The sequence below is a fragment of the Nerophis lumbriciformis genome, linkage group LG13 (genome assembly GCF_033978685.3).
Source record: "Nerophis lumbriciformis linkage group LG13, RoL_Nlum_v2.1, whole genome shotgun sequence".
In the NCBI taxonomy this organism is placed as follows: domain Eukaryota; kingdom Metazoa; phylum Chordata; class Actinopteri; order Syngnathiformes; family Syngnathidae; genus Nerophis; species Nerophis lumbriciformis.
This window is the reverse complement of record NC_084560.2, coordinates 8,360,109-8,385,420: the sequence shown is the minus strand read 5'-3', so window position 1 is coordinate 8,385,420 and position 25,312 is coordinate 8,360,109. Positions and strand designations below refer to the sequence as shown.

At 42.4% G+C, this 25,312-nt stretch overlaps 1 protein-coding gene across 1 annotated transcript in view; it reads right to left on the bottom strand.

The window, feature by feature from the left end:
• Window positions 1-25,312, bottom strand: part of LOC133613876 (E3 ubiquitin-protein ligase SH3RF3-like) — a 325,501-nt gene that overhangs the window by 97,757 nt on the left and 202,432 nt on the right. The window contains exon 3 of the mRNA XM_061971746.2: window positions 12,348-12,443. Within this exon, the coding sequence (XP_061827730.1) occupies window positions 12,348-12,443 (96 nt within the window). The remainder of the gene's footprint in view (window positions 1-12,347; window positions 12,444-25,312) is intronic.

Here is a 25,312-nt window from a genome sequence, read left to right as displayed (position 1 = left end):
CACTTTAATAATAATAATAATTAGTTGGAATATTGTAGCAGCGCTTCACTGCCTCACTACTAGAAGTGCGAAACTAAACACCAGATAATATGTATCCTAATAGGTGCCATTTTGGGGTCCCTATACACACACCATAATAATACCGTATGTTGAAGCACGGTACGTCTGACTACTGTAGTCATAATGCTCCGACAATCCATCAAGCGGTGCAACTTCTTAGCTTACCAAAGTCGTACTAAAACATTCTGACAGATATTTGAGTGAAATGTGTAATGTTCTATATTCTCTATGGAACATCAACAGTTTTGGTGTTGCTTGCTTAAATAAAATAGTGAACATACTAGACAACTTGTCGTCATGCCCATCCATCTTCTTCCGCTTATCCGAGGTCGGGTCGCGGGGGCAGCAGCCTAAGCATTGAAGCCGAGACTTTCCTCTCCCCAGCCACTTCGTCCAGCTCCTCCCGGGGGATCCCGAGGCGTTCCCAGGCCAGCCGGGAGACATAGTCTTCCCAACGTGTCTTGGGTCTTCCCCGTGGCCTCCTACCGGTTGGACGTGCCTGAAACACCTCCCTAGGGAGGCGTTCGGGTGGCATCCTGACTAGATACCCGAACCACCTCATCTGGCTCCTCTCCATGTGGAGGAGCAGTGGCTTTCCTTTGAGTTCCTCCCGGATGACAGAGCTTCTCACCCTATCTCTAAGGGAGAGACCCACCACCCGGCGGAGGAAACTCATTTCGGCCGCTTGTACCCGTGATCTTGTCCTTTCGGTCATAACCCAAAGCTCATGACCATAGGTGAGGATGGGAACGTAGATCGACCGGTAAATTGAGAGCTTTGCCTTCCGGCTCAGCTCCTTCTTCACCACAACGGATCGATACAGCGTCCGCATTACTGAAGACGCCGCACCGATCCACCTGTCGATCTCACGATCCACTCTTCCCTCACTCTTGATCGAGACTCCGAGGTACTTGAACTCCTCCACTTGGGGCAAGATCTCCTCCCCAACCCATGGACTCGGACTTGGAGGTGCTTCACACTCGGCTGCGAACCGATCCAGTGAGAGCTGAAGATCCTGGCCAGATGAAGCCATCAGGACCACATCATCTGCAAAAAGGCAGAGACCTAATCCTGCAGCCACCAAACCGGATCCCCTCAACGCCTTGACTGCGCCTAGAAATTCTGTCCATAAAAGTTATGAACAGAATGGGTGACAAAGAGCAGCCTTGGCGGAGTCCAACCCTCACTGGAAACGTGTCCGACTTACTGCCGGCAATGCGGACCAAGCTCTGGCACTGATCATACAGGGAGCGGACCGCCACGATCAGACAGTCCGATACCCCGTACTCTCTGAGCACTCCCCACAGGACTTCCTGAGGGACACGGTCAAAGTCCACAAAGCACATGTAGACTGGTTGGGCAAACTCCCATGCACCCTCAAGGACCCTGCCCAGAGTATAGAGCTGGTCCACAGTTCCACGACCAGGACGAAAACCACACTGTTCCTCCTGACTATCTCGCATAGCCTCATCTCCAGTACACCTGAATAGACCTTACCGGGAAGGCTGAGGAGTGTGATCCCACGATAGTTGCAACGCACCCTCCGGTTCCCCTTCTTAAAGAGAGGAACCACCACCCTTGGTCTACCAGCTCAGTGGCCTTGTGGCTAGAGTGTCCGCCCTGAGACTGGTAAATCGTGAGTTCAAACCCCAACCGAGTCATACCAAAGGCTGTATAAACAAGTTAACACTATTACAAACATGCACCACACCAAACAAGAATGACAAACACAATTCGGGAGAACATCCGCACCGTAACACAACATAAACACAACAGAACAAATACCCAGAATCCCTTGCAGTACTATCTCTTCCAGGACACTACAATATGGGAGCCATTACCTCCCTGTTTGGCCCACAGAACTCCGGGTGGATCTCATAAATGGGTTATACTTGTATAGCGCTTTTCTACCTTCAAGGTACTCAAAGCGCTTTGACACTATTTCCACATTCACCCATTCACAACACACACTCACACACTGATGGCGGGAGCTGCCATGCAAGACCCTAACCACGACCTATCAGGAGGAGCAAGCGTGAAGTGTCTTGCTCAAGGACACAACTGAAAAGGCTAAGTTGGTAGAAGGTGGGGTTCGAACCAGGAACCCTCAGGTTGCTGGCAAGGCCACTCTCCTAACTGCACCACGCCGTCCCTATTAGTACCGTTTTTGAGTCATTAGTAAAGTTAAAGTTAAAGTACCAATGATTGTCACACACACACTAGGTGTGGCAAAATTATTCTCTGCATTTGACCCATCACCCTTGATCACCCCCTGGGAGGTGAGGGGAGCAGTGAGCAGCAGCAGTGGCCGCGCCCGGGAATCATTTTTGGTGATTTAACCCCCAATCTCAACCCTTGATGGTGAGTGCCAAGCAGGGAGGTAATGGCTCCCATTTTTATAGTCTTTGGCATGACTCGGCCGGGGTTTGAACTCACAACCTACCCATCTCAGGGCGGACACTCTAACCACCAGGCCACTGAGTAGGCTAGTACCGTGATACTATACTAGTCATGTAGACAATTTTAGCCTAATATTAGTAATATAATATAATAATATAATAATATAATAATATAATAATATAATAATAATATAATAATAATAATAATAATAATAATATAATAATATAATATAATATAATAGTAATTCATTCATTCATTATGAATAATACTTTTGTTTATATTTATCATGTTATTTGACGACAAATAACACATCCAAATCTCGAGTAATGATCGTGTTTATTACCCCGACTATATTAGTCCGGTCCAGATCTGTAAAAAGTAGAGATGTCCGATAATATCGGACTGCCTATATTATTGGTCGATAAATCAATCAATCAATCAATCAATCAATGTTTATTTATATAGCCCTAAATCACAAGTGTCTCAAAGGGCTGCACAAGCCACAACGACATCCTCGGTATAGCCCACATAAGGGCAAGGAAAAACTCACCCCAGTGGGACGTCGATGTGAATGACTATGAGAAACCTTGGAGAGGACCGCATATGTGGGTAACCCCCCCCCTCTAGGGAGACCGAATGCAATGGATGTCGAGTGGGTCTAACATAATATTGTGAGAGTCCAGTCCATAGTGGATCCAGCATAACAGTAAGAGTCCAGTCCACAGTGGGGTCAGCAGGAAACCATCCCGAGCGGAGACGGGTCAGCAGCGCAGAGATGTTCCCAACCAATATACAGGCGAGCGGTCCACCCCGGGTCCCGACCCCGGACAGCCAGCACCCCATCCATGGCCACCGGATCTGTGTGTCTGCTTTAAAATGTAATATCGGAAATTATCGGTATCGGTTTCAAAAAGTATCTACGGCTTTTCACACACACACGAGTGAATGCAGGCATAATTGGTCAACAGCCATTCAGGTCACACTGACGGTGGCCGTATAAACAACTATAACACTGTTACAAATATGCGCCACACTGTGAACCCACACCAAACAAGAATGACGAACACATTTCGGGAGAACATCCGCACCGTAACACAACAAAACAAATACCCAGAATCCCTTGCAGCACTAACTTTTCCGGGACACTACAATATACACCCCCCGCTACCCTTAAAAACCCCGCCCCTCTCAACCTCCTCATGCTCTCTCAGGGAGAGCATGTCCCAAATTCCATGTTAAAAAAAAAAAATGCACTTTGTGACTTCAATAATAAATATGGCAGTGCCATGTTGGCATTTGTGTTCCATAACTTGAGTTGATTTATTTTGGAAAACCTTGTTACATTGTTTAATGCATACAGCGGGGCATCACAACAAAATTAGGCATAATAATGTGTTAATTCCACGACTGTATATATCGGTATCGGTAATTAAGAGTTGGACAATATCGGAATATCGTCAAAAAAGCCATTATCGGACATCTCCAGTAAAGAGGTTGCATGGCGAGTCACGCCGATCCGTTCGGCGGCGAAGCAAAGAGCGAACAGAGAAATTATTTCCGCCCTATTTTCCACCGCCCACACCTTGTACTCCTGCAAGAGAGCCAGAAAGAGGGAAGGTGCAATCACTTCTGACTCCTCACACCCTGAAGGTATCCCTTTTTCATCTCCTCCTGCAGGGGAAAAAAAAAAAAAAGTAGAAAAAAACACTGCTCGTGTCTTGCCTGGCAACATCCTACACCTTGTGAATCCACTTCACACGTGCACATCCTGGCCAAACAATCGCTCGTATGCATCCCAGCCAACACAGCATGTGTATAACGATGTAATAATACATCATCTGGTGATGCGATTGTCAGGCTTCCAAGCGGAGCTAATGCTTGTAGAATAGAATCATCTTCACATATATTGACCACCTTGTCAAATGACTTCAAAACCCAAAAGCAGTGAAGTTGTCACGTTGTGTAAATTGTAAATAAAAAGAGAATACAATGATTTGCTAATCCTTTTCAACTTATATTCAATTGAATAGACTGCAAAGACAAGATATTTAACGTTAAAACTGGAAAACGTTGTTATTTTTTGCAAATATTAGCTCATTTGGAATCAAATGCCTGCAAGACGTTTCGAAAAAGCTGGCGCAAGTGGCAAAAAAGACTTGAGGAATGCTCATCAAACACTTATTTGGAACATCCCACAGGTGAGCAGGCTAATTGGGAACAGGTGGGTGCCATGATTGGGTATAAAAGCATCTTCCATGAAATGCTCAGTCGTTCACAAACAAGGACGGGGGCGAGGGTCACCACTTTGTCAACAAATGCGTGGGCAAGTTGTTTAAGAACAACATTTCTCAACCAGCTACTGCAAGGAATTTAGGGATTTCACCATCTACGCTCCGTAATATCATCAAAAGGTTTAGAGAATCTGGAGGAATCACTGCACGTAAGCGGCAACGCCCGTGACCTTCGATCCCGGTACTGCATCAAAAAGTGACATCAGTGTGTAAAGGATATCACCACATGGGCTCAGGAACACTTCGGAAAACCACTGTCAGTAACTACAGTTTATTGCTCCAAGTGCAAGGTACGACTCTACTATGCAAAGCGAAAGCCATTTATCAACAACACCCAGAGACGCACACTTTAAAGACAGTATAATGTGCATAGATCGATTTTCCAGACAATAAGGCACTGCTCTTTTTTCTACGCTTGGAACCCTGCGGCTTATACAAACCCCGTTTCCATATGAGTTGGGAAATTGTGTTAGATGTAAATATAAACGGAATACAATGATTTGCTAATCCTTTTCAACCCATATTCAATTGAATGGACTGCAAAGACAAGACATTTAACGTTAAAACTGGAAAACGTTGTTATTTTTTGCAAATGTTAGCTCATTTGGAATTGGATGCTTGCAAGACGTTTCGAAAAAAGCTGGTACAAGTGGCAAAAAAGACTGAGAAAGTTGAGGAATGCTCATCAAATGCTCATTTTTAATTTTCCTGAGGGAACTCTCCTGAAGGAATCAAGAAAGTACTATCTATCTATCTATCTATCTATCTATCTATCTATCTATCTATCTATCTATCTATCTATCTATCTATCTATCTATCTATCTATCTATCTATCTATCTATCTATCCATCCATCCATCCATCCATCCATCCATCCATCCATCCATCCATCCATCCATCCATCCATCTATCAAAAACTTATTCGGAACATCCCACAGGTGTGCAGGCTAATTGGGAACAGGTGGGTGCCATGATTGGGTATAAAAGCAGCTTCCATGAAATGCTCAGTCGTTCACAAACAAGGACGGGGGCGAGGGTCACCACTTTGTCAACAAATGCGTGAGCAAGTTGTTTAAGAACAACATTTCTCAACCAGCTTTTGCAAGGAATTTAGGGATTTCAACATCCACGGTCCGTAATATCATCAAAAGGTTTAGAGAATCTGGAGAAATCACTGCACGTAAGCAGCTAAGCCCGTGACCTTCGATCCATCAGAAGGTACTGCATCAAAAAGCGACATCAGTGTGTAAAGGATATCACCACATGGGCTCAGGAACACTTCGGAAAACCACTGTCAGTAACTACAGTTTATTGCTCCAAGTGCAAGGTAAAACGCTACTATGCAAAGCGAAAGCCATTTATCAACAACACCCAGAGACACACTCTTTAAAGACAGTATAAAGTGCATAGATCGATTTTCCAGACAATAAGGCACTGCTCTTTTTTCTACGCTTGGAACCCTGCGGCTTATACAAACCCCGTTTCCATATGAGTTGGGAAATTGTGTTAGATGTAAATATAAACGGAATACAATGATTTGCGAATCATTTTCAACCCATATTCAATTGAATGCACTACAAAGACAACATATTTGATGTTCAAACTCATAAACTTATTTTTTATTTTTTTGCAAATAATAATTAACTTAGAATTTCACGGCTGCAACACGTGCCAAAGTAGTTGGGAAAGGGCATGTTCACCACTGTGTTACATGGCCTTTCCTTTTAACAACACTCAGTAAACGTTTGGGAACTGAGGAGACACATTTTTGAAGCTTCTCAGGTGGAATTCTTTCCCATTCTTGCTTGATGTACAGCTTAAGTTGTTCAACAGTCCGGGGGTCTCCGTTGTGCTATTTTAGGCTTCATAATGCGCCACACATTTTCAATGGGAGACAGGTCTGGACTACAGGCAGGCCAGTCTAGTACCCGCACTCTTTTACTATGAAGCCATGTTGATGTAACATGTGGCTTGGCATTGTCTTGCTGAAATAAGCAGGGGCGTCCATGGTAACGTTGCTTGGATGGCAACATATGTTGCTCCAAAACCTGTATGTACCTTTCAGCATTAATGGTGCCTTCACAGATGTGTAAGTTACCCATGTCTTGGGCACTAATACACCCCCATACCATCACACATGCTGGCTTTTACACTTTGCGCCTATAACAATCCGGATGGTTCTTTTCCTCTTTGGTCCGGAGGACACGACGTCCACAGTTTCCAAAAACAATTTGAAATGTGGACTCGTCAGACCACAGAACACTTTTCCACTTTGCATCAGTCCATCTTAGATGAGCTCAGGCCCAGCGAAGCCGACGGCGTTTCTGGGTGTTGTTGATAAATGGATTTCGTCTTGCATAGGAGAGTTTTAACTTGCACTTACAGATGTAGCGACCAACTGTAGTTACTGACAGTGGGTTTCTGAAGTGTTCCTGAGCCCATGTGGTGATATCCTTTACACACTGATGTCGCTTGTTGATGCAGTACAGCCTGAGGGATCAAAGGTCACGGGCATAGCTGCTTATGTGCAGTGATTTCTCCAGATTCTCTGAACCCGTTGATGATATTACGGAGCATAGATGGTAAAATCCCTAAATTCCTTGCAATAGCTGGTCGAGAAAGGTTTTTCTTAAACTGTTCAACAATTTGCTCACGCATTTGTTGACAAAGTGGTGACCCTCGCCCCATCCTTGTTTGTGAATGACTGAGCATTTCATGGAATCTACTTTTATACCCAATCATGGCACCCACCTGTTCCCAATTTGCCTGTTCACCTGTGGGATGTTCCAAATAAGTGTTTGATGAGCATTCCTCAACTTTATCAGTATTTATTGCCACCTTTCCCAACTTCTTTGTCACGTGTTGCTGGCATCAAATTCTAAAGTTAATGATTATTTGCAAAAAAAAAATAAAGTTTATGAGTTTGAACATCAAATATGTTGTCTTTGTAGTGCATTCAATTGAATATGGGTTGAAAATGATTTGCAAATCATTGTGTCCCGTTTATATTTACATCTAACACAATTTCCCAACTCATATGGAAACGGGGTTTGTATAAGCCGCAGGGTTCCAAGCGTAGAAAAAAAGCAGTGCCTTATTGTCTGGAAAATCGATCTATTATTAACTTATAATGACATTCTTTTTGTGTTGTTTCAGTTTCACAAATTCCGAAAAATCACTAAACTAGATTATACGAAGTGTGAGTCGGTAGTTTGTCAGATTTTAGACGGCTTTAGATTTGGCTGGTCCTCCATGTCCCTAATGAAGTGTCCAGTGGGTGTACAATGTTATCTGTGGGGAGCACAGGTTGGTTTCCTGCACCTTGAGACTGAAGTGTTGCTTCTTCATCATTTCACACTTTAAGGCGCGTGTGTGTGTGTGTGTACTTGTATTTTACCCTTCTTGAGACATGAAGAAGGAAAAGTATCTTCCATATGAGGAGGTGTGAACAAGTGATGACATAAATCATGGTCCGAATAACATTGCATCTAATAGAGAGCCAAATACTAGAGTCCGTGAGCATTGCTCCAAAGTCAGGATTTTTGGTTGATTTAATACAAAACAAAAAATAGAGAATGTCTCACTTGCACCCCTGCTGGTGACATCTATCAAAATGAGGGTGGTCCCAAAAAAGGAGGGATTTTTCTAATTGACTGTGTGTCTGGTCAACATATGAAATAACAAGTGTGTGTAACAATTTGAAGTGATCCCCCTCTGTGTGTAAGAAATTGAGATGTTAAAATTAATATATATATATATATATATATATATATATATATATATATATATATATATATATATATATATATTAGAAATGCGCGGTTTGCGGACACAACCGCGGAGTCCGCGGATTATCCGCGGGTCGGGAGGTTGAAATAAAAAAAAAAAAAGATTTTATCCGCGGGTCGGGTCGGGTGGTTGAAATAAAAAAAAATTAGATTTTAAATAGATTCAGGCGGGTGGCAGTTAAACCAATTCGGAAATATATATACATAGTTAAATGTTGTTACCCACATACGAAAAACGAGCAGGCACCTGCAGCATATGCCACAACAGAAGAAGAAAAAAAAGAGATGGCAACGCCGGCAGCAAACGTGGTACGCGACAAACTAAAAAAGGGAATACTAAAGACCAGGGGAAAAAAGGCCAGAAAAGTTCAGCGTGGACTCGTTTTTATGAGGTTGTAAATCAGGATGATAGTAATGCTGGCTACGTGATTTGCAAGAGCTGCGACGCTGTTTATGCCTACGACAGTCACAAAACCGGGACATCTAACATGGTGCATCACATTTGTGCAAAACCCCGAACCTCCACAAACACCCTGAGCATGAGCAGTTTCGTCCGCCGTGATCCCAGAAGAGTGCCACAGGATGTTAAAACAAGATAGAACGCAGCTGCCTGCAGCAGTTTGAGTGGCGCGAGCGTGCTTGGAGGTGCGCTCAGCGCGGCTCCCAGATGATTGCGCACTGGTGTGCGTCCGGGCCGTGACAGCGTGGCACGCATTGAATGTCTCTGCTGCATTGGATCAGTCTCCTTTCTTTAACAGGCAAAAGCTTTATAACCTCACTAATGCCTTGCATCGTCTATATTAGATATATAACAACGGGCGGGTGGCGGATGGCGGGCGGGTGCGGTTTTGATTAAATGTTGTTCGGGTGGATGCGGATGGTTGACGACTTTTGTGATGCGGTTGCGGATTAAATAATTGCCTATCCGCGCATCTCTAATATATATATATATATATATATATATATATATATATATATATATATATAGAGACATACAGTAATAACTTGAAGTAAATAATCCATCCATCCATCCATTTTCTACCGCTTATTCCCTTTGGGGTCGCGGGGGCGCTGGAGCCTATCTCAGCTACATTCGGGCGGAAGGCGGGGTACACCCTGGACAAGTCGCCACCTCATCACAGGGCCAACACTTGAAGTAAATAATGAAGGTTAAGAACCTATTACAAACTTTAAAAAAAACTAAAAGCAGTCTTTTTCTCACAATGTGTCAACTTTTTTCATACAAAGTTGGGAACAATTTCTCATATTCTTTCTGTTTCTGTAATATTGCAATATTTTTCTCGTAAAATTATTACTTTTGTATGTAAAATTATTACTTTTTAATGCAAAATGGTGACATTTGTCATATAAAATTCGGACTTTTATCACAATATTGCCAAATTTTTTTTGTTGTTCTTGTAAAATAGTAACTTTTTGTTTTGTAAAATTATGACTTTTGACTTAAGTAAAGTTACGATTATTATTATAATAATATTGCCAAGATTTTAAAGTTTTCTTATAAAATTATGAATTTTGTCGTGCAAAATTATTATAAATAATGAAGATTAAAAAACAATTACAAACAAATGAACTAAAAGTAGTCTTTCTCACAATGTGTCAACTTTTTTCTTATAAAACTGGGAACAATTTATCATATTCTTTCTGTAATATTGCAATATTTTATGTAAACTTATTACTTTATGTAAAATTACTTTTTAATGCAAAATGGCAACATTTGTCATATACAATTCTGACTTGTATCCAGTGTTGGGTTAGTTACTGAAAACCAGTAACTAATTACAGTTCCAGTTACTTTATTTCAAAATTAACTCAGTTACTTACTCAGTTACTTACACCAAAAAGTAATGCGTTACTGTGAAAAGTAACTATTTAGTTACTTCTTTTTTTTTAAGGCTCCCATTAATGCCCTTTTAGACTTCATTTCAGTACTGTTATTGCACTGGAGAATAATACAATGTGTTGATCAACTTGACATGCATTTGCATCACTAAGCAATGTGGTCTACAAACAACACTCAAAGACAAAGATATGTTTCAAAGGGCCAATTTGTTTCAGGCCAGAACAAATTGACAAAACTATTTTAAATAGCTGCAACATTACATACATAAGTAACAAACAGCATAATAACAACATAACTGTAAACCTGGCTTCACCCAAGGAAGGCATACATGACATGATTATATGTCATGTCACTATATACAGCACACTTTGCTATACACAAAGCCTAATCAGGCCTTTTTTTCTCTCAAGGAATTGTGAAATAAAATCACGTCTTCAGTGAAGACCAGAACACTCTACGCATTTCCCAAGTTTTAGTTTAGAGAAAAGGAAAGATAGGCCTGGCCCACGAGGCTCCCTCTTTATGTTTGTGAACATTATAGTCTATACATTTAGATTGATGTGATAATCAAACAGTCCAGAAGTCTAGAATAAAAGAGTATATAAGAGAATTGACATAGAGTGTGTACATTCAGTGCTGAATGATGATAGAGGCAGAGTTTGGAGTGTCTTCTTTAGCTATCTTTCCATTTTTATGTGCTCACTGTCCAGGTACTTGGAACATGTTCTCCGTGCCATTTGCTGTTTGATGCCCGGTATCATGCTAATTAGCTGCCTGAAAGCGGGTGACTCCACTGTAGAAATAGCCTGCATGTCTTCTAGCACACACACTGCAATGGCTATATCAATGTTGTCCTGGCTAGCAGTCCCTCCGTTAAAATCCTTAGGTGTAGTGGCATCGGAGTCTGTGTCTCTCTTTACTAGCTTCGTCAAAGCATGTTGCTTTTGTAGCTGTTTCAGCAGATTTGAATTGCTGTTTTGGGCAGTAGATAGGATCTTTGATCCAAGACACAACTTACATTTAACTAAAATGTTATTTTCTTTGTGCTTGACAAAAGAAAAGTAGTGAGAATATCTCCATGTTAAGAAACTCGGCTTCGGCTTTGCCATGATGTCTTGTTAGTAAACACAGACACACCACCACCCCCCCCCCCCCCCCCTACACACACACACACACACACACACACACACACACACACATACACACACACACAGCGCGCATCTTGTGACACAGGAAAAATCAGAAGGACGACAGCACAGCTCTCCAATAAAACACACTTAGATCTTCTCAGTTTCGAGCCGATACTACTTTTACTACGTAAAATAACACAGTAAGGTGTCATGTAGTAATGGTAACTGAGTTACTAAATATATATAAAAAAATAACGGCGTTACAAAGTAACGCGTTAGTCCCAACACTGCTTGTATCACAATGTTGCCCATTTGTTTGTTGTTCTTGTAAAATAGTGAATTTTTTTTGAGTAAAATTATGACTTTTGTCATAATTTTACACAGTAAAATTATAATATTGCCAACATTTTAAAGTTTTCTTTTAAAAAATGTGACTTTTGTCGAGTAAAATTACGACTCTTTTCATAAAATTGCCAAAATGTTGAGCTTTTCTTGTAAAATTTAGTAAAATTTCAACGTTTATCATGATATTGCACAACTGTTCAGTTTTTCTTGTAAAATTTTGACTTGCGTTGAATGAAATTACGACTTTTATTATAATACTGCCACAATTCTACGTTTTTCTTGTGAAATTGTGACCTTTTTCATATGAAATTCCAACTCATTTTTCACAACAAGCTTTTTTATATTTACATAGTATGTATATATTATTAATGTTGTAAATACAAATCTTTATTTATCTAGAAAGGGTGGTCTTCGGTAATAAATACAAGAATGTGTGTGTGTGTGTGTGTGCGGGGGTGACGTCTTGACTTTACCTCCACGTAGAGAATGGGGAAGATACCAATCTTGTCTCCCAGCATGCCTTCTGCCCAGTTTTCATCCACTCGTCTGATTACTGTCAGTACTTCATCCTGGAAAACACACAAACGCAAAACATAAACACACAACTTCTAACATGACATTGTCATTATTTCCAATACCTTAAAGGGGATCTGGCCCTCAAAATCTCAAGAAAATAACACATATGTTAATTTTTTTTATCCATCCATCCATCCATCTTCTTCCGCTTATCCGAGGTCAGGTCGCGGGGGAAGCCCAGACTTTCCTCTCCCCAGCCACTTCGTCCAGCTCTTCCCGGGGGATCCCGAGGCGTTCCCAGGCCAGCCGGGAGACATAGTCTTCCCAACGTGTCCTGGGTCTTCCCCGTGGCTGCCTACCGGTAGGACGTGCCCTAAACACCTCCCTATTGAGGCGTTCGGGTGGCATCCTGACCAGATGCCCAAACCACCTCATCTGGCTCCTCTCCATGTGGAGAAGCAGCGGCTTTACTTTGAGCTCCCCCCGGATGACAGAGCTTCTCACCCTATCTCTAAGGGAGAGCCCCGCCACCCGGCGGAGGAAACTCATTTCGGCCGCTTGTACCCGTGATCTTGTCCTTTCGGTCATAACCCAAAGCTCATGACCATAGGTGAGGATGGGAACGTAGATCGACCGGTAAATTGAGAGCTTTGCCTTCCGGCTCAGCTTCTTCTTCACCACAACGGATCGATACAGCGTCCGCATTACTGAAGATGCCGCACCGATCCGCCTGTCGATCTCACGATCCACTCTTCCCCCACTCGTGAACAAGACTCCTAGGTACTTGAACTCCTCCACTTGGGGCAGGGTCTCCTCCCCAACCCGGAGATGGCACTCCACCCTTTTCCGGACGAGAACCATGGACTCGGACTTGGAGGTGCTGATTCTCATCCCAGTCGCTTCGCACTCACTGCGAACCGATCCAGTGAGAGCTGAAGGTCCTGGCCAGATGAAGCCATCAGGACCACATCATCCGCAAAAAGCAGAGACCTAATCCTGCAGCCACCAAACCGGATCCCCTCAACGCCTTGACTGCGCCTAGAAATTCTGTCCATAAAAGTTATGAACAGAATCGATGACAAAGGGCAGCCTTGGCGGAGTCCAACCCTCACCGGAAACGTGTCCGACCTACTGCCGGCAATGCGGACCAAGCTCTGACACTGATCGTACAGGGAGCGGACCGCCACAATCAGACAGTCCGAAACCCCATACTCTCTGAGCACTCCCCACAGGACCTCCCGAGGGACACGGTCGAATGCTTTCTCCAAGTCCACAAGGCACATGTAGACTGGTTGGGCAAACTCCCATGCACCCTCAAGGACCCTGCCCAGAGTATAGAGCTGGTCCACAGTTCCACGACCAGGACGAAAACCAACTGTTCTTCCTGAATCCGAGGTTCGACTATCCGGCGTAGCCACCTCTCCAGTACACCTGAATAAACCTTACCGGGAAGGCTGAGGAGTGTGATCCCACGATAGTTGGAACACACCCTCCGGTTCCCCTTCTTAAAGAGAGGAACCACCACCAGAGGTACCGCCCCCGATGTCCACGCGATACTGCAGAGTCTTGTCAACCAAGACAGCCCCACAGCATCCAGAGCCTTAAGGAACTCCGGGCGGATCTCATCCACCCCAGGGGCCTTGCCACCGAGGAGCTTTTTAACTACCTCAGCAACCTCAGCCCCAGAAATAGGAGAGCCCACCACAGACTCCCCAGGCACTGCTTCCTCATAGGAAGACGTGTTGGTGGGATTGAGGAGGTTTTCGAAGTATTCCCTCCGCCGATCCACAACACACGCAGTCGAGGTCAGCAGAACACCATACACACCATACACGGTGTTGACAGTGCACTGCTTCCCCTTCCTGAGGCGGCGGATGGTGGTCCAGAATTGCTTCGAAGCCGTCCGGAAGTCGTTATCCATGGCTTCCCCGAACTCCTTCCATGTCCGAGTTTTTGCTTTTGCGACCGCTGAAGCCGCACACCGCTTGGCCTGTCGGTACCTGTCCGCTGCCTCCGGAGTCCTTTGAGCCAAAAGAACCCGATAGGACTCCTTCTTCAGCTTGACGGCATCCCTCACCGCCGGGTCCACCAACGGGTTCTAGGATTACCGCCACGACAGGCACCAACTACCTTGCGGCCACAGCTATAATCAGCCGCCTCGACAATAGAGGTGCGGAACATGGTCCACTCGGACGCAATGTCCAGCACCTCCCTCCTGACATGTTCAAAGTTCTTCCGGAGGTGGGAATTGAAACTCTCTCTGACAGGAGACTCTGCCAGACGTTCCCAGCAGACCCTCACAATGCGTTTGGGCCTGCCAGGTCTGTCCGGCATCCTCCCCCACCATCGCAGCCAACTCACCACCAGGTGGTGATCGGTAGAAAGCTCCGCCCCTCTCTTCACCCGAGTGTCCAAAACATGAGGCCGCAAATCCGATGACACAACTACAAAGTCGATCATGGAACTGCGGCCTAGGGTGTCCTGGTGCCAAGTGCACATATGGACACCCTTATGTTTGAACATGGTGTTTGTTATGGACAATCTGTGACGAGCACAAAAGTCCAATAACAAAACACCACTCGGGTTCAGATCCGGGCGGCCATTTTTCCCAATCACGCCTCTCCAGGTTTCACTGTCGTTGCCAACATGAGCGTTGAAGTCACCCAGTAGAACGAGGGAATCACCTGGGGGAGCACTTTCCAGTACAGTGCATCCAAAAAGGGTGGGTACTCTGAACTGCTGTTTGGTGCGTAAGCACAAACAACAGTCAGGACCCGTCCCCCCACCCGAAGGCGGAGGGAGGCTACCCTCTCGTCCACCGGGTTGAACTCCAACGTGCAGGCTTTGAGCAACAAGAATTGCTACCCCAGCTCGTCGCCTCTCGCTGCGTGCAACGCCAGTGTGGAAGAGAGTCCAACCAGAGCCCTTGCTGTGCGTCGAGGTGAGTCCGACTATATCTAGCCGGAACTTCTCTACCTCGCGCACTAGCTCAGGCTCCTTCCCCCCCAGCGAGGTGACGTTCCACGTCCCAAGAGCTAGCTTATGTAGCCGAGGATCGGACCGCCAAGTGCCCTGCCTTCGGCTGCCGCCCAGCTCACAATGCACCCGACCTCTATGGCCCCTCCCATGAGTGGTGAGCCCATTGGAGGGGTGACCCACGTTGCCTCTTCGGGCTGTGCCCGGCCGGGCCCCATGGGGACAGGCCCGGCCACCAGGCGCTCGCCATCATGCCCCAACTCCGGGCCTGGCTCCAGAGGGGGGCCCCGGTGACCCGCGTCCGGGCGAGGGAAATCTGAGTCTTTGTTGTTTCATTCCCATAGAATTCTTCGAGCTGCTCTTTGTCTGATCCCTCACCTAGGCCCTGTTTGTCTTGGGAGACCCTACCAGGGGGCATAAAGCCCCCGGACAACATAGCTCCTAGGATCATTGGGACACGCAAACTCCTCAACCACGGTAAGGTGGCAGCTCAGAGAGGAGTACTTTTTTTTAATGCATTCCAAATCGTAAATACACTTTAGCAAAAGTCAGCTAACAATAGATTTCAGGTATTTGATGTGGAGATTTGAAATGACAAAAAAGCGAGAGGTGGGAAATGCTCTGGAAGCACAAAAAGGCTACAAAAGTAATAAATACAATGCCGGGAACAAAGAACAAACTTAACTGCACAAGACGTGCGGCAAGAGGAGCTAATTAAGTGCTAATTACCAACAGAAAACAGGTGAGGGGACAAAATAAGAGCGCAAGACAGTAACTAAAACTACACACAGAAAAATACCAAGAAACTCCGGACAAGGCTTGATGTGATACAACAGATAATGATGTCATTGCACCCATGAAAACAAACAACACTCCTGTGGAGGGAGGCGTGGCCAGCGCGCTTGCAGGAGCAAAGGTCACCGCCGCTGTCTATGGTGCTGAGGACGAGCACCATCGGATAGGGGCGGGGCATGTGTTGACGGCGAGACACAGCCGGCAGGTGATTAGACTTCACAGGTAGTACGTGTTAATCTAATCATCTGTTGTCTTTAACAGTGAGCGGCCGAGTGCAGGAGGAGGAGGAGTATTGGGAGGGACTGAAAAGTCGAGAACGAACGAAAAAAAACTATTAAACCTTTGTCAACTCTGCACACCTGGCGTATGTATCAGTGGGACTTCTACAACTCCATTTACTTATGGACTGAATATTAACCCATTATTAGTGATATTGTTATTACGAGCGCTTACGTAGACCAACAATTTCTAGCGGCGCCGTGATCGCAAACGAATAAATCAATGGATCGGGAAAATAAAGTGTGGAAATATGCAAATGTTTCCGCAACTTGCTCACAGTTACATATTTCTAAGCAAAATATATAACACAAACACAAGTTTATGTTACCGTTAGTGGTTAAACAGAATTTTTTTTGCAATTAGCGTATTTTTAAGACCATAGGGCGCACCGATGAGCAGGTCTAGTCAGGTCTTTTTTCATATATAAGGCGCACCGGATTATAAGGCGCATTAAAGGGGTCATATTATGACTTATTTCTAAATGTAAAACCCTATCAGTGTTCTACATAACATGTAATGGTGGTTCTTTGGTCAAAATGTTGCATAGATGATGTTTTACAGATCATCTTCAAGTCGCTTTCTGACAGTCTCTTCAGGATGCGCCGTTTTGTGGGCGCTCTTATTTACGTGCCTCCACTTCGACAGCGTCTTCTCCCCGTCATCTTTGTTGTAGCGGTGTCAGAATAATTGTATCTAAGTTACCACATAACTTTGTGTTTCCGTGAGTTCCCGGCAAGCAGACAAAAGCTGTCTTTGATCTTACCATCGGCTTGTAAAACTCCACTGTGTAGGATGGGAAGCGACATGAGGGTGTCAGTTTCTTTGATGTATTGTAATCCACAGGAATATTTTGTCTTGACCCGAGATCTACAAAGCGGAGAACTGTTTTGTAACCAAAGGCGACAGCTGTTTACGACCCCCCTTCCCTTAGAAACAGCTGTTGCCACGTAATCAGGGAAAGTCCAAATAAAAGAGGAGGCGTACAATCTTTCGTCAGAGCGTGGTGGGAGACTTTACAAAGAGTACAGCCCAGAAGTTTCACCTCAATAGAGCTAAATTTAATTATGTCTCTGTTTAATTCCTTGCTTCTTTGTCTTGTTTAATAGAGAGTGGAAGAAGTGTCAAAAGATGGCGCTAACTGTTTTAATGACATTCAGACTTTACTTCAATCAATAACGGAGCAGCATCTTCTCAGCCGGAAACAACCACAAGGCCAGAAATGTGTCCGCGAAAAAACGTCCGACCGGAACTCTCTAATAACTAAAGTTCCTTGGGTGAATAATGTAAACTCACTACACCGGTATGTTTTAGCGCTTCCATGGCGAGTTTACTGACGGATATAAGTAAGAACTTTACACTACTTTATATTAGAAATGGCAACAGTGGAGAATGAATGTCCCATAACAAGGTAGAAAAGAAGAATGGCGTCGCCACTGACTACAAAGGCGGACGCACACACATTTTCAGTACTAATGCAGATCCCAAATACAGATCAGCAGGTACCAGAAGCTAAGAAAAGTTGGTTTTGCATAATATTGTGAAACAAAACGCTAGATAATGTCTGCTAACAGGTGCTATTTTGCGGTGCTTATACACACACCATAATAATACTCGTATATTTAATGCGCCGGCAATCCATCAAGCGGTGCGGCGACAAAGTCGTACTAAAACATTTTCACAGATTTTTGAGCGCCATGTGTAATGTTCTATATTCTCAATGGAACATTTAAAGATTCGGTGTTGTTTACTGGCTTCATATTGCAGCCTATACGTATCTCTTATGTATGACTGCCATCTACTGCTCACACTTATCATGACACCATGTACCAAATAAAACCGCTTCGAGGTCGGTAAGCACAACCAGAATTATTCCGTATATTAGGCGCACCGGGTTATAAGGCGAAATGTTGATTTTTGAGAAAATTAAAGGATTTTACGTGCACCTTATAGTCCGGAAAATACCGTACTACATGTATGTGTGTGTATGTGGTCAACAACTTTGCGCAGGAAATGTGTGCACACACACAAAAACAGTTCAAGAAATTTGATTATCATTGGGAGTAGAATATTCCTATTTACATGGATACCATGAATTTAATCTGATCATCATTGGGAGTAGATTAATCCTGTTTACATGGATAATAAGGATTTAATCTGATCATCATCGGGAGTAGAATGTTCCTGTTTACATGGACAACATGGATTTCATCTGATTAAAATCGGGAGTAGAATATTCCTATTTACATAGACACTATTAATTTAATCTGATCATCATCGGGAGTAGAATGTTCCTGTTTACATGGACAACATGGATTTAATCTGATCATCATCGGGAGTAGAATGTTCCTGTTTACATGGACATCATGGATTTAATCTGATTAAAATCGGGAGTAGAATATTCCTATTTACATGGACACTATTAATTTAATCTGATTATCATTGGGAGTAGAATGTTCCTGTTTACATGGACAACATAGATTTAATCTTATTATCATTGGGAGTAGAGTGTTCCTGTTTACATAGACAACATGGATTTAATATGATTATCATTGGTAGTAGAATGTTTCTGTTTACATAGACAATATGGATTTAATCTGATCATCATCGGGAGTAGAATGTTCCTGTTTACATGGACAACATGGATTTAATCTGATTAAAATCGGGAGTAGAACATTCTTATTTACATGGACAACATGGATTTAATCTGATTATCATTGGGAGTAGAATATTCTTGTTTACATGGACAACATGGATTTAATCTGATTATCATTGGGAGTAGAATGTTCCTGTTTACATAGACAACATGGATTTAATCTGATTAAAATCGGGAGTAGAATATTCCTATTTACATGGACACCATGGGTTTAAACTGATTATCATTGGGAGTAGAATGTTCCTGTTTACATGGACAACATAGATGTAATCTTATTATCATTGGGAGTAGAATGTTCCTGTTTACATGGACAACATAGATTTAATCTTATTATCATTGGGAGTAGAGTGTTCCTGTTTACATAGACAACATGGATATAATATGATTATCATTGGTAGTAGAATAGTCTTATTTACATGGACAACATGGATTTAATCTGATTATCATCGGTAGTAGAATGTTTCTGTTTACATGGACAATATGGATTTAATCTGATTATCATCGGCATTAGGATGTTCCTGTTTACATGGACAACATGGATTTAATCTGATTATCATTGGGAGTAGAATATTCTTGTTTACATGGACAACATGGATTTAATCTGATTATCATTGGGAGTAGAATAGTCTTATTTACATGGACAACATGGATTTAATCTGATTATCATTGGCAGTAGAATATTCTTATTTACATGGACAAAATGGATTTAATCTGATTATCATTGGGAGTAGAATATTCCTGTTTACATAGACAACATGGATTTAATCTGATTATCATTGGGAGTAGAATATTCCTGTTTACATAGACAACATGGATTTAATCTGATCATCATCGGGAGTAGAATGTTCCTGTTTACATAGACAACATGGATTTAATCTGATCATCATCGGGAGTAGAATGTTCCTGTTTACATAGACAACATGGATTTAATCTGATCATCATCGGGAGTAGAATGTTCCTGTTTACATAGACAACATGGATTTAATCTAATCATCATCAGGAGTAGAATGTTCCTGTTTACATGGACAACATGGATTTAATCTGATTATCATTGGGAGTAGAATATTCTTATTTACATGGACAACATAGATTTAATCTGATTATCATTGGGAGTAGAATATTCTTATTTACATGGACACCATGGATTTAATCTGATTATCATTGGGAGTAGAATATTCTTGTTTACATGGACAACATGGATTTAATCTGATTATCATCGGGAGTAGAATGTTCCTGTTTACATGGACAACATGGATTTAATCTGATTAAAATCGGGAGTAGAATATTCCTATTTACATGGACACTATTAATTTAATCTGATTATCATTGGAAGTAGAATGTTCCTGTTTACATGGACAACATATATTTAATCTTATTATCATTGGGAGTAGAGTGTTCCTGTTTACATAGACAACATGGATTTAATATGATTATCATTGGTAGTAGAATGTTTCTGTTTACATGGACAATATGGATTGAATATGATTATCATCGGCATTAGGATGTTCCTGTTTACATGGACAACATGGATTTAATCTGATTATCATTGGGAGTAGAATAGTTTTATTTACATGGACAACATGAATTTAATCTGATTATCATTGGGAGTAGAATATTCTTGTTTACATGGACAACATGGATTTAATCTGATTATCATTGGGAGTAGAATGTTCCTGTTTACATAGACAACATGGATTTAATCTGATTAAAATCAGGAGTAGAATATTCCTATTTACATGGACACTATTAATTTAATCTGATTATCATTGGGAGTAGAATGTTCCTGTTTACATGGACAACATATATTTAATCTTATTATCATTGGGAGTAGAGTGTTCCTGTTTACATAGACACCATGGATTTAATATGATTATCATTGGGAGTAGAATGTTCCTGTTTACATGGACAATATAGATTTAATCTGATTATCATCGGCATTAGGATGTTCCTGTTTACATGGACAACATGGATTTAATCTGATTATCATTGGGAGTAGAATAGTCTTATTTACATGGACAACATGGATTTAATCTGATTATCATTGGGAGTAGAATATTCGTATTTACATGGACAGCATGGATTTAATCTGATTATCATTGGGAGTAGAATATTCTTGTTTACATGGACAATATGGGTTTAATCTGATTATCATTGGGAGTAGAATGTTCCTGTTTACATGGACACCATGGATTTAATCTGATTATCATTGGGAGTAGAATATTCTTATTTACATGGACACCATGGATTTAATCTGATTATCATTGGGAGTAGAATATTCTTATTTACATGGACAACATGGATTTAATCTGGTTATCATTGGGAGTAGAATATTCTTGTTTACATGGACAATATGGATTTAATCTGATTATCATTGGGAGTAGAATGTTCCTGTTTACATAGACAACATGGATTTAATCTGATCATCATTGGGAGTAGAATGTTCCTGTTTACATGGACAACATGGATTTAATCTGATTATCATTGGGAGTAGAATAGTTTTATTTACATGGACAACATGGATTTAATCTGATTATCATTGGGAGTAAAATATTATTTTTTACATGGACAACATGGATTTAATCTGATTATCATTGGGAGTAGAATATTCTTATTTACATGGACAACATGGATTTAACCGGATTATCATTGGGAGTAGAATATTCTTATTTACATGGACAATATGGATTTAATCTGATTATCATTGGGAGTAGAATGTTCCTGTTTACATAGACAACATAGATTTAATCTGATCATCATCGGGAGTAGAATGTTCTTGTTTACATGGACAACATGGGTTTAATCTGATTATCATTGGGAGTAGAATGTTCCTGTTTACATGGACAACTTTGATTTAATCTGATCATCAATGGGATCAGAATGTTCCCGTGTACATGGAGCAGGAAAAATATGATCTGGTTATGATTGTCATGCATCACACCTTAAATCAGAATATTTTACTTTGACATGCGCAGAACCTAACATACATGGAAAAGTGTCTTATTGCTTGTGGCAAGTTCGCTCACTGCAGGTGCTGAAGATGCAGTCGACTTCCACTGTCATCAAACATGGCCTTGTGCATTCCTGCTTGTAAGACGTTATCACGGTATCATCTTTTCCATCTGTTCACTACTTTTGTTTTACCTCTCTTTTTCGAAATGCAGCTGTTCTGTGCCGTGGGATATGTATAAGTTGCCGCACGTCTTTATGTTCTGTTACGACGTTCTGCGTACGTGTCTGAGGCTAGCAGTTAGCACTGGGAGTAGCTGTAATTTGGTGTAAAAACAGCTTGTTAAGACGACAACTAGATCCCTTCTTTTATTGTTACATCCACACACCACACTCCAGACCATACATTTGTTTTTGCTAGACTCGTTTTAAAGGGGAACATTATCACAATTTCAGAATGGTTAAAACCATTAAAAATCAGTTCCCAGTGGCTTACTTTATTTTTCGAAGTTTTTTTCAAAATTTTACCCATCACGCAATATCCCCAAAAATAAGCTTCAAAGGGCCTGATTTTAACCATCGTTATATACACCCGTCCATTTTCCTGTGACGTCACATAGTGATGCCAACACAAACATGGCGCATAGAACAGCAAGCTATTGCGACATTAGCTCGGATTCAGACTCGGATTTCAGCGGCTTAAGCAATTCAACAGATTACGCATGTATTGAAACGGATGGTTGTAGTGTGGAGGCAGGTAGCGAAAACGAAATTGAAGAAGAAACTGAAGCTATTGAGCCATATCGGTTTGAACCGTATGCAAGCGAAACCGACGAAAACGACACGACAGCCAGCGACACGGGAGAAAACGAGGACGAATTCGGCGATCGCCTTCTAACCAACGATTGGTATGTGTTTGTTTGGCATTAAAGGAAACTAACAACTATGAACTAGGTTTACAGCATATGAAATACATTTGGCAACAACATGCACTTTGAGAGTGCAGACAGCCCAATTTTCATCAATTAATATATTCTGTAGACATACCCTCATCCGCTCTCTTTTCCTGAAAGCTGATCTGTCCACATACCTGCCAACTTTTGAAATCAGAAAAACCTAGTAGCCAGGGTCCAGCAAAATGATTATTAGCATTCAGACAGGTTAAAATGTTGCTAAAACCATCACTGTTTGGGCGACGAAAAACGTTGAAAGTTTTCCACTCGTATCGCTAGCAACGGAATTAGACTTGTGTTTTTTTGTCCCAACGTGGTCTTTTACATCGCTAATTCCTCCGTGTCCGATCAAAAATTCTTGTCTGCACAAGGTGCAATTCGCGTAGTTTTCACCCTTTTTGGAATGGGTAATTATTCCCGGATAGGCTTTTGAATATTCTTCACGGAATGACTGCAGTTTTCTTTTCGGCTGATTCCATGATCGTTCGCTCGTTTGGAAACAATGGCAACTGTATGGCGTCACAAAATCCGAGCGCATAAAAACTGTTATCGCGCGCTGATTCTCCACTTCGTGTGCGCGCGCGACACCATTTTGCGCGCGTGTGGTGCCTTTCTGCGCGCGCGACGCCTTTCTGCGCGCTCTCTGTGTACTCCTTTTTTTTTTTTTTTTTTTTTTTTTTTTTTTTTCTCTCTGTGTACTCCTGGCATCTCTCCTCGCGCTGTCATGTTTCTTTTTGGCACTTTGGGGGCGGGTATGCTTGGACGGCCCCTTCTTTCTGATTGGTCAGGCGAAAAACGCTGAAAAATGCGCACAAAGTGGAGAATCAGCGCGCGATAACAGTTTTTATGCGCTCGGATTTTTGGCACTAATGTGACGCCATACAACTGGTGCCTCGTGCTTGGCAGCGGTGCTATAAATAGCCTCGCGCATGGCATTCGGAATGGCTCGATAGGAAGTTACGGGAAGCAGTGTCGATTGTCATTGTTGTTACGCGATTTCGTGAATAAAACTTTAAAAAAAAAAAAAAAAAATTATTAATGGAAAAACCGTACTTTTTATCACTGCAACCGTAACCCGGAATAGGTTGATGAAAACCGTACTAATTATGGGAAAACCGGAGTAGTTGGCAGGTATGTGTCCAGTTTTGGAGTTGATGTCAGCAGGCCAGGGAAGCTAGGGTCGATATTCTTCTCTTGATCATCTTCGGTGGCATAAGGGACGGTGTGAGCCAAGACATCCAGGGGGTTTAGCTCGCTCGTCTGCGGGAACAAACTGCCGCCATTGCTTGCCGTGCTACCGAGGCCCTTTGTCCCTGAATTGCTCACACACTCCGGCAGATTCAATGGGGGTCTGGCGGCAGATTTCTTTGACTTTATCGTTGGAAATGCATCTGCTTTGAGTGTCGCAGGATATCCACACATTCTTGCCATCTCTGTCGTAGCATAGCTTTCGTCGGTAAAGTGTGCGGAACAAACGTCCAATTTCTTGCCACTTTGGGCCACTGGTGCAACTTGAATCCGTCCCTGTTCGTGTTGTTACACCCTCCGACAACACACCGACGAGGCATGATGTCTCCAAGGTACGGAAAACAGTCGAAAAAACGGAAAATAACAGAGCTTATTTGACTCGGTGTTTGAGAAAATGGCGGATTGCTTCCCGATGTGAGCGAATAATAGAAAGGCGTTTAATTCGCCAAAATTCACCCATTTAGAGTTCGTAAATCGGTTAAAAAAATATATGGTCTTTTTTCTGCAACATCAAGGTATATATTGACGCTTACACAGGTCTGGTGATAATGTTCCCCTTTAAGGCAACGGACGCAATTTCGGAAGATGTATTTTCATGCGCTACAATCCGAATGACTTTCGTCATAATTCACCCGTCTCGATCGGAATGAAACACGCGTGATCGGGTCAGAATATTCCGCATGGCGTGTTTACATGAAGCATTTTTATTCCAGTTTGGCTTTTAATCCGATTAAATGTGTCCATGTGCACATAGCTAGTGTTTTTGCTGCATAGATAGAGTATAACACTTCAAGTACATTGGGAAGTTAGCGCCCTCTAGGCATCGGAGTAAAATTTGCAAACAGCCCTTTGAGTAAAGAATAAATCGCATTTTTCAAAACTCAAAGATTGTGTAATTTTACTAGACCATGAAGTGAATTAATTAACTCATATTATGTTCTACATATGGTGAATGTTTATATTCACCTTGGAGAAAGCAAACCACCGAGTTTAATTAAATAGTGGTATCTCAGTTTGAGCACATAAATAGATAAGGTTCCTTAGTTTGATATTCGCAGGTGGATTGGATCAC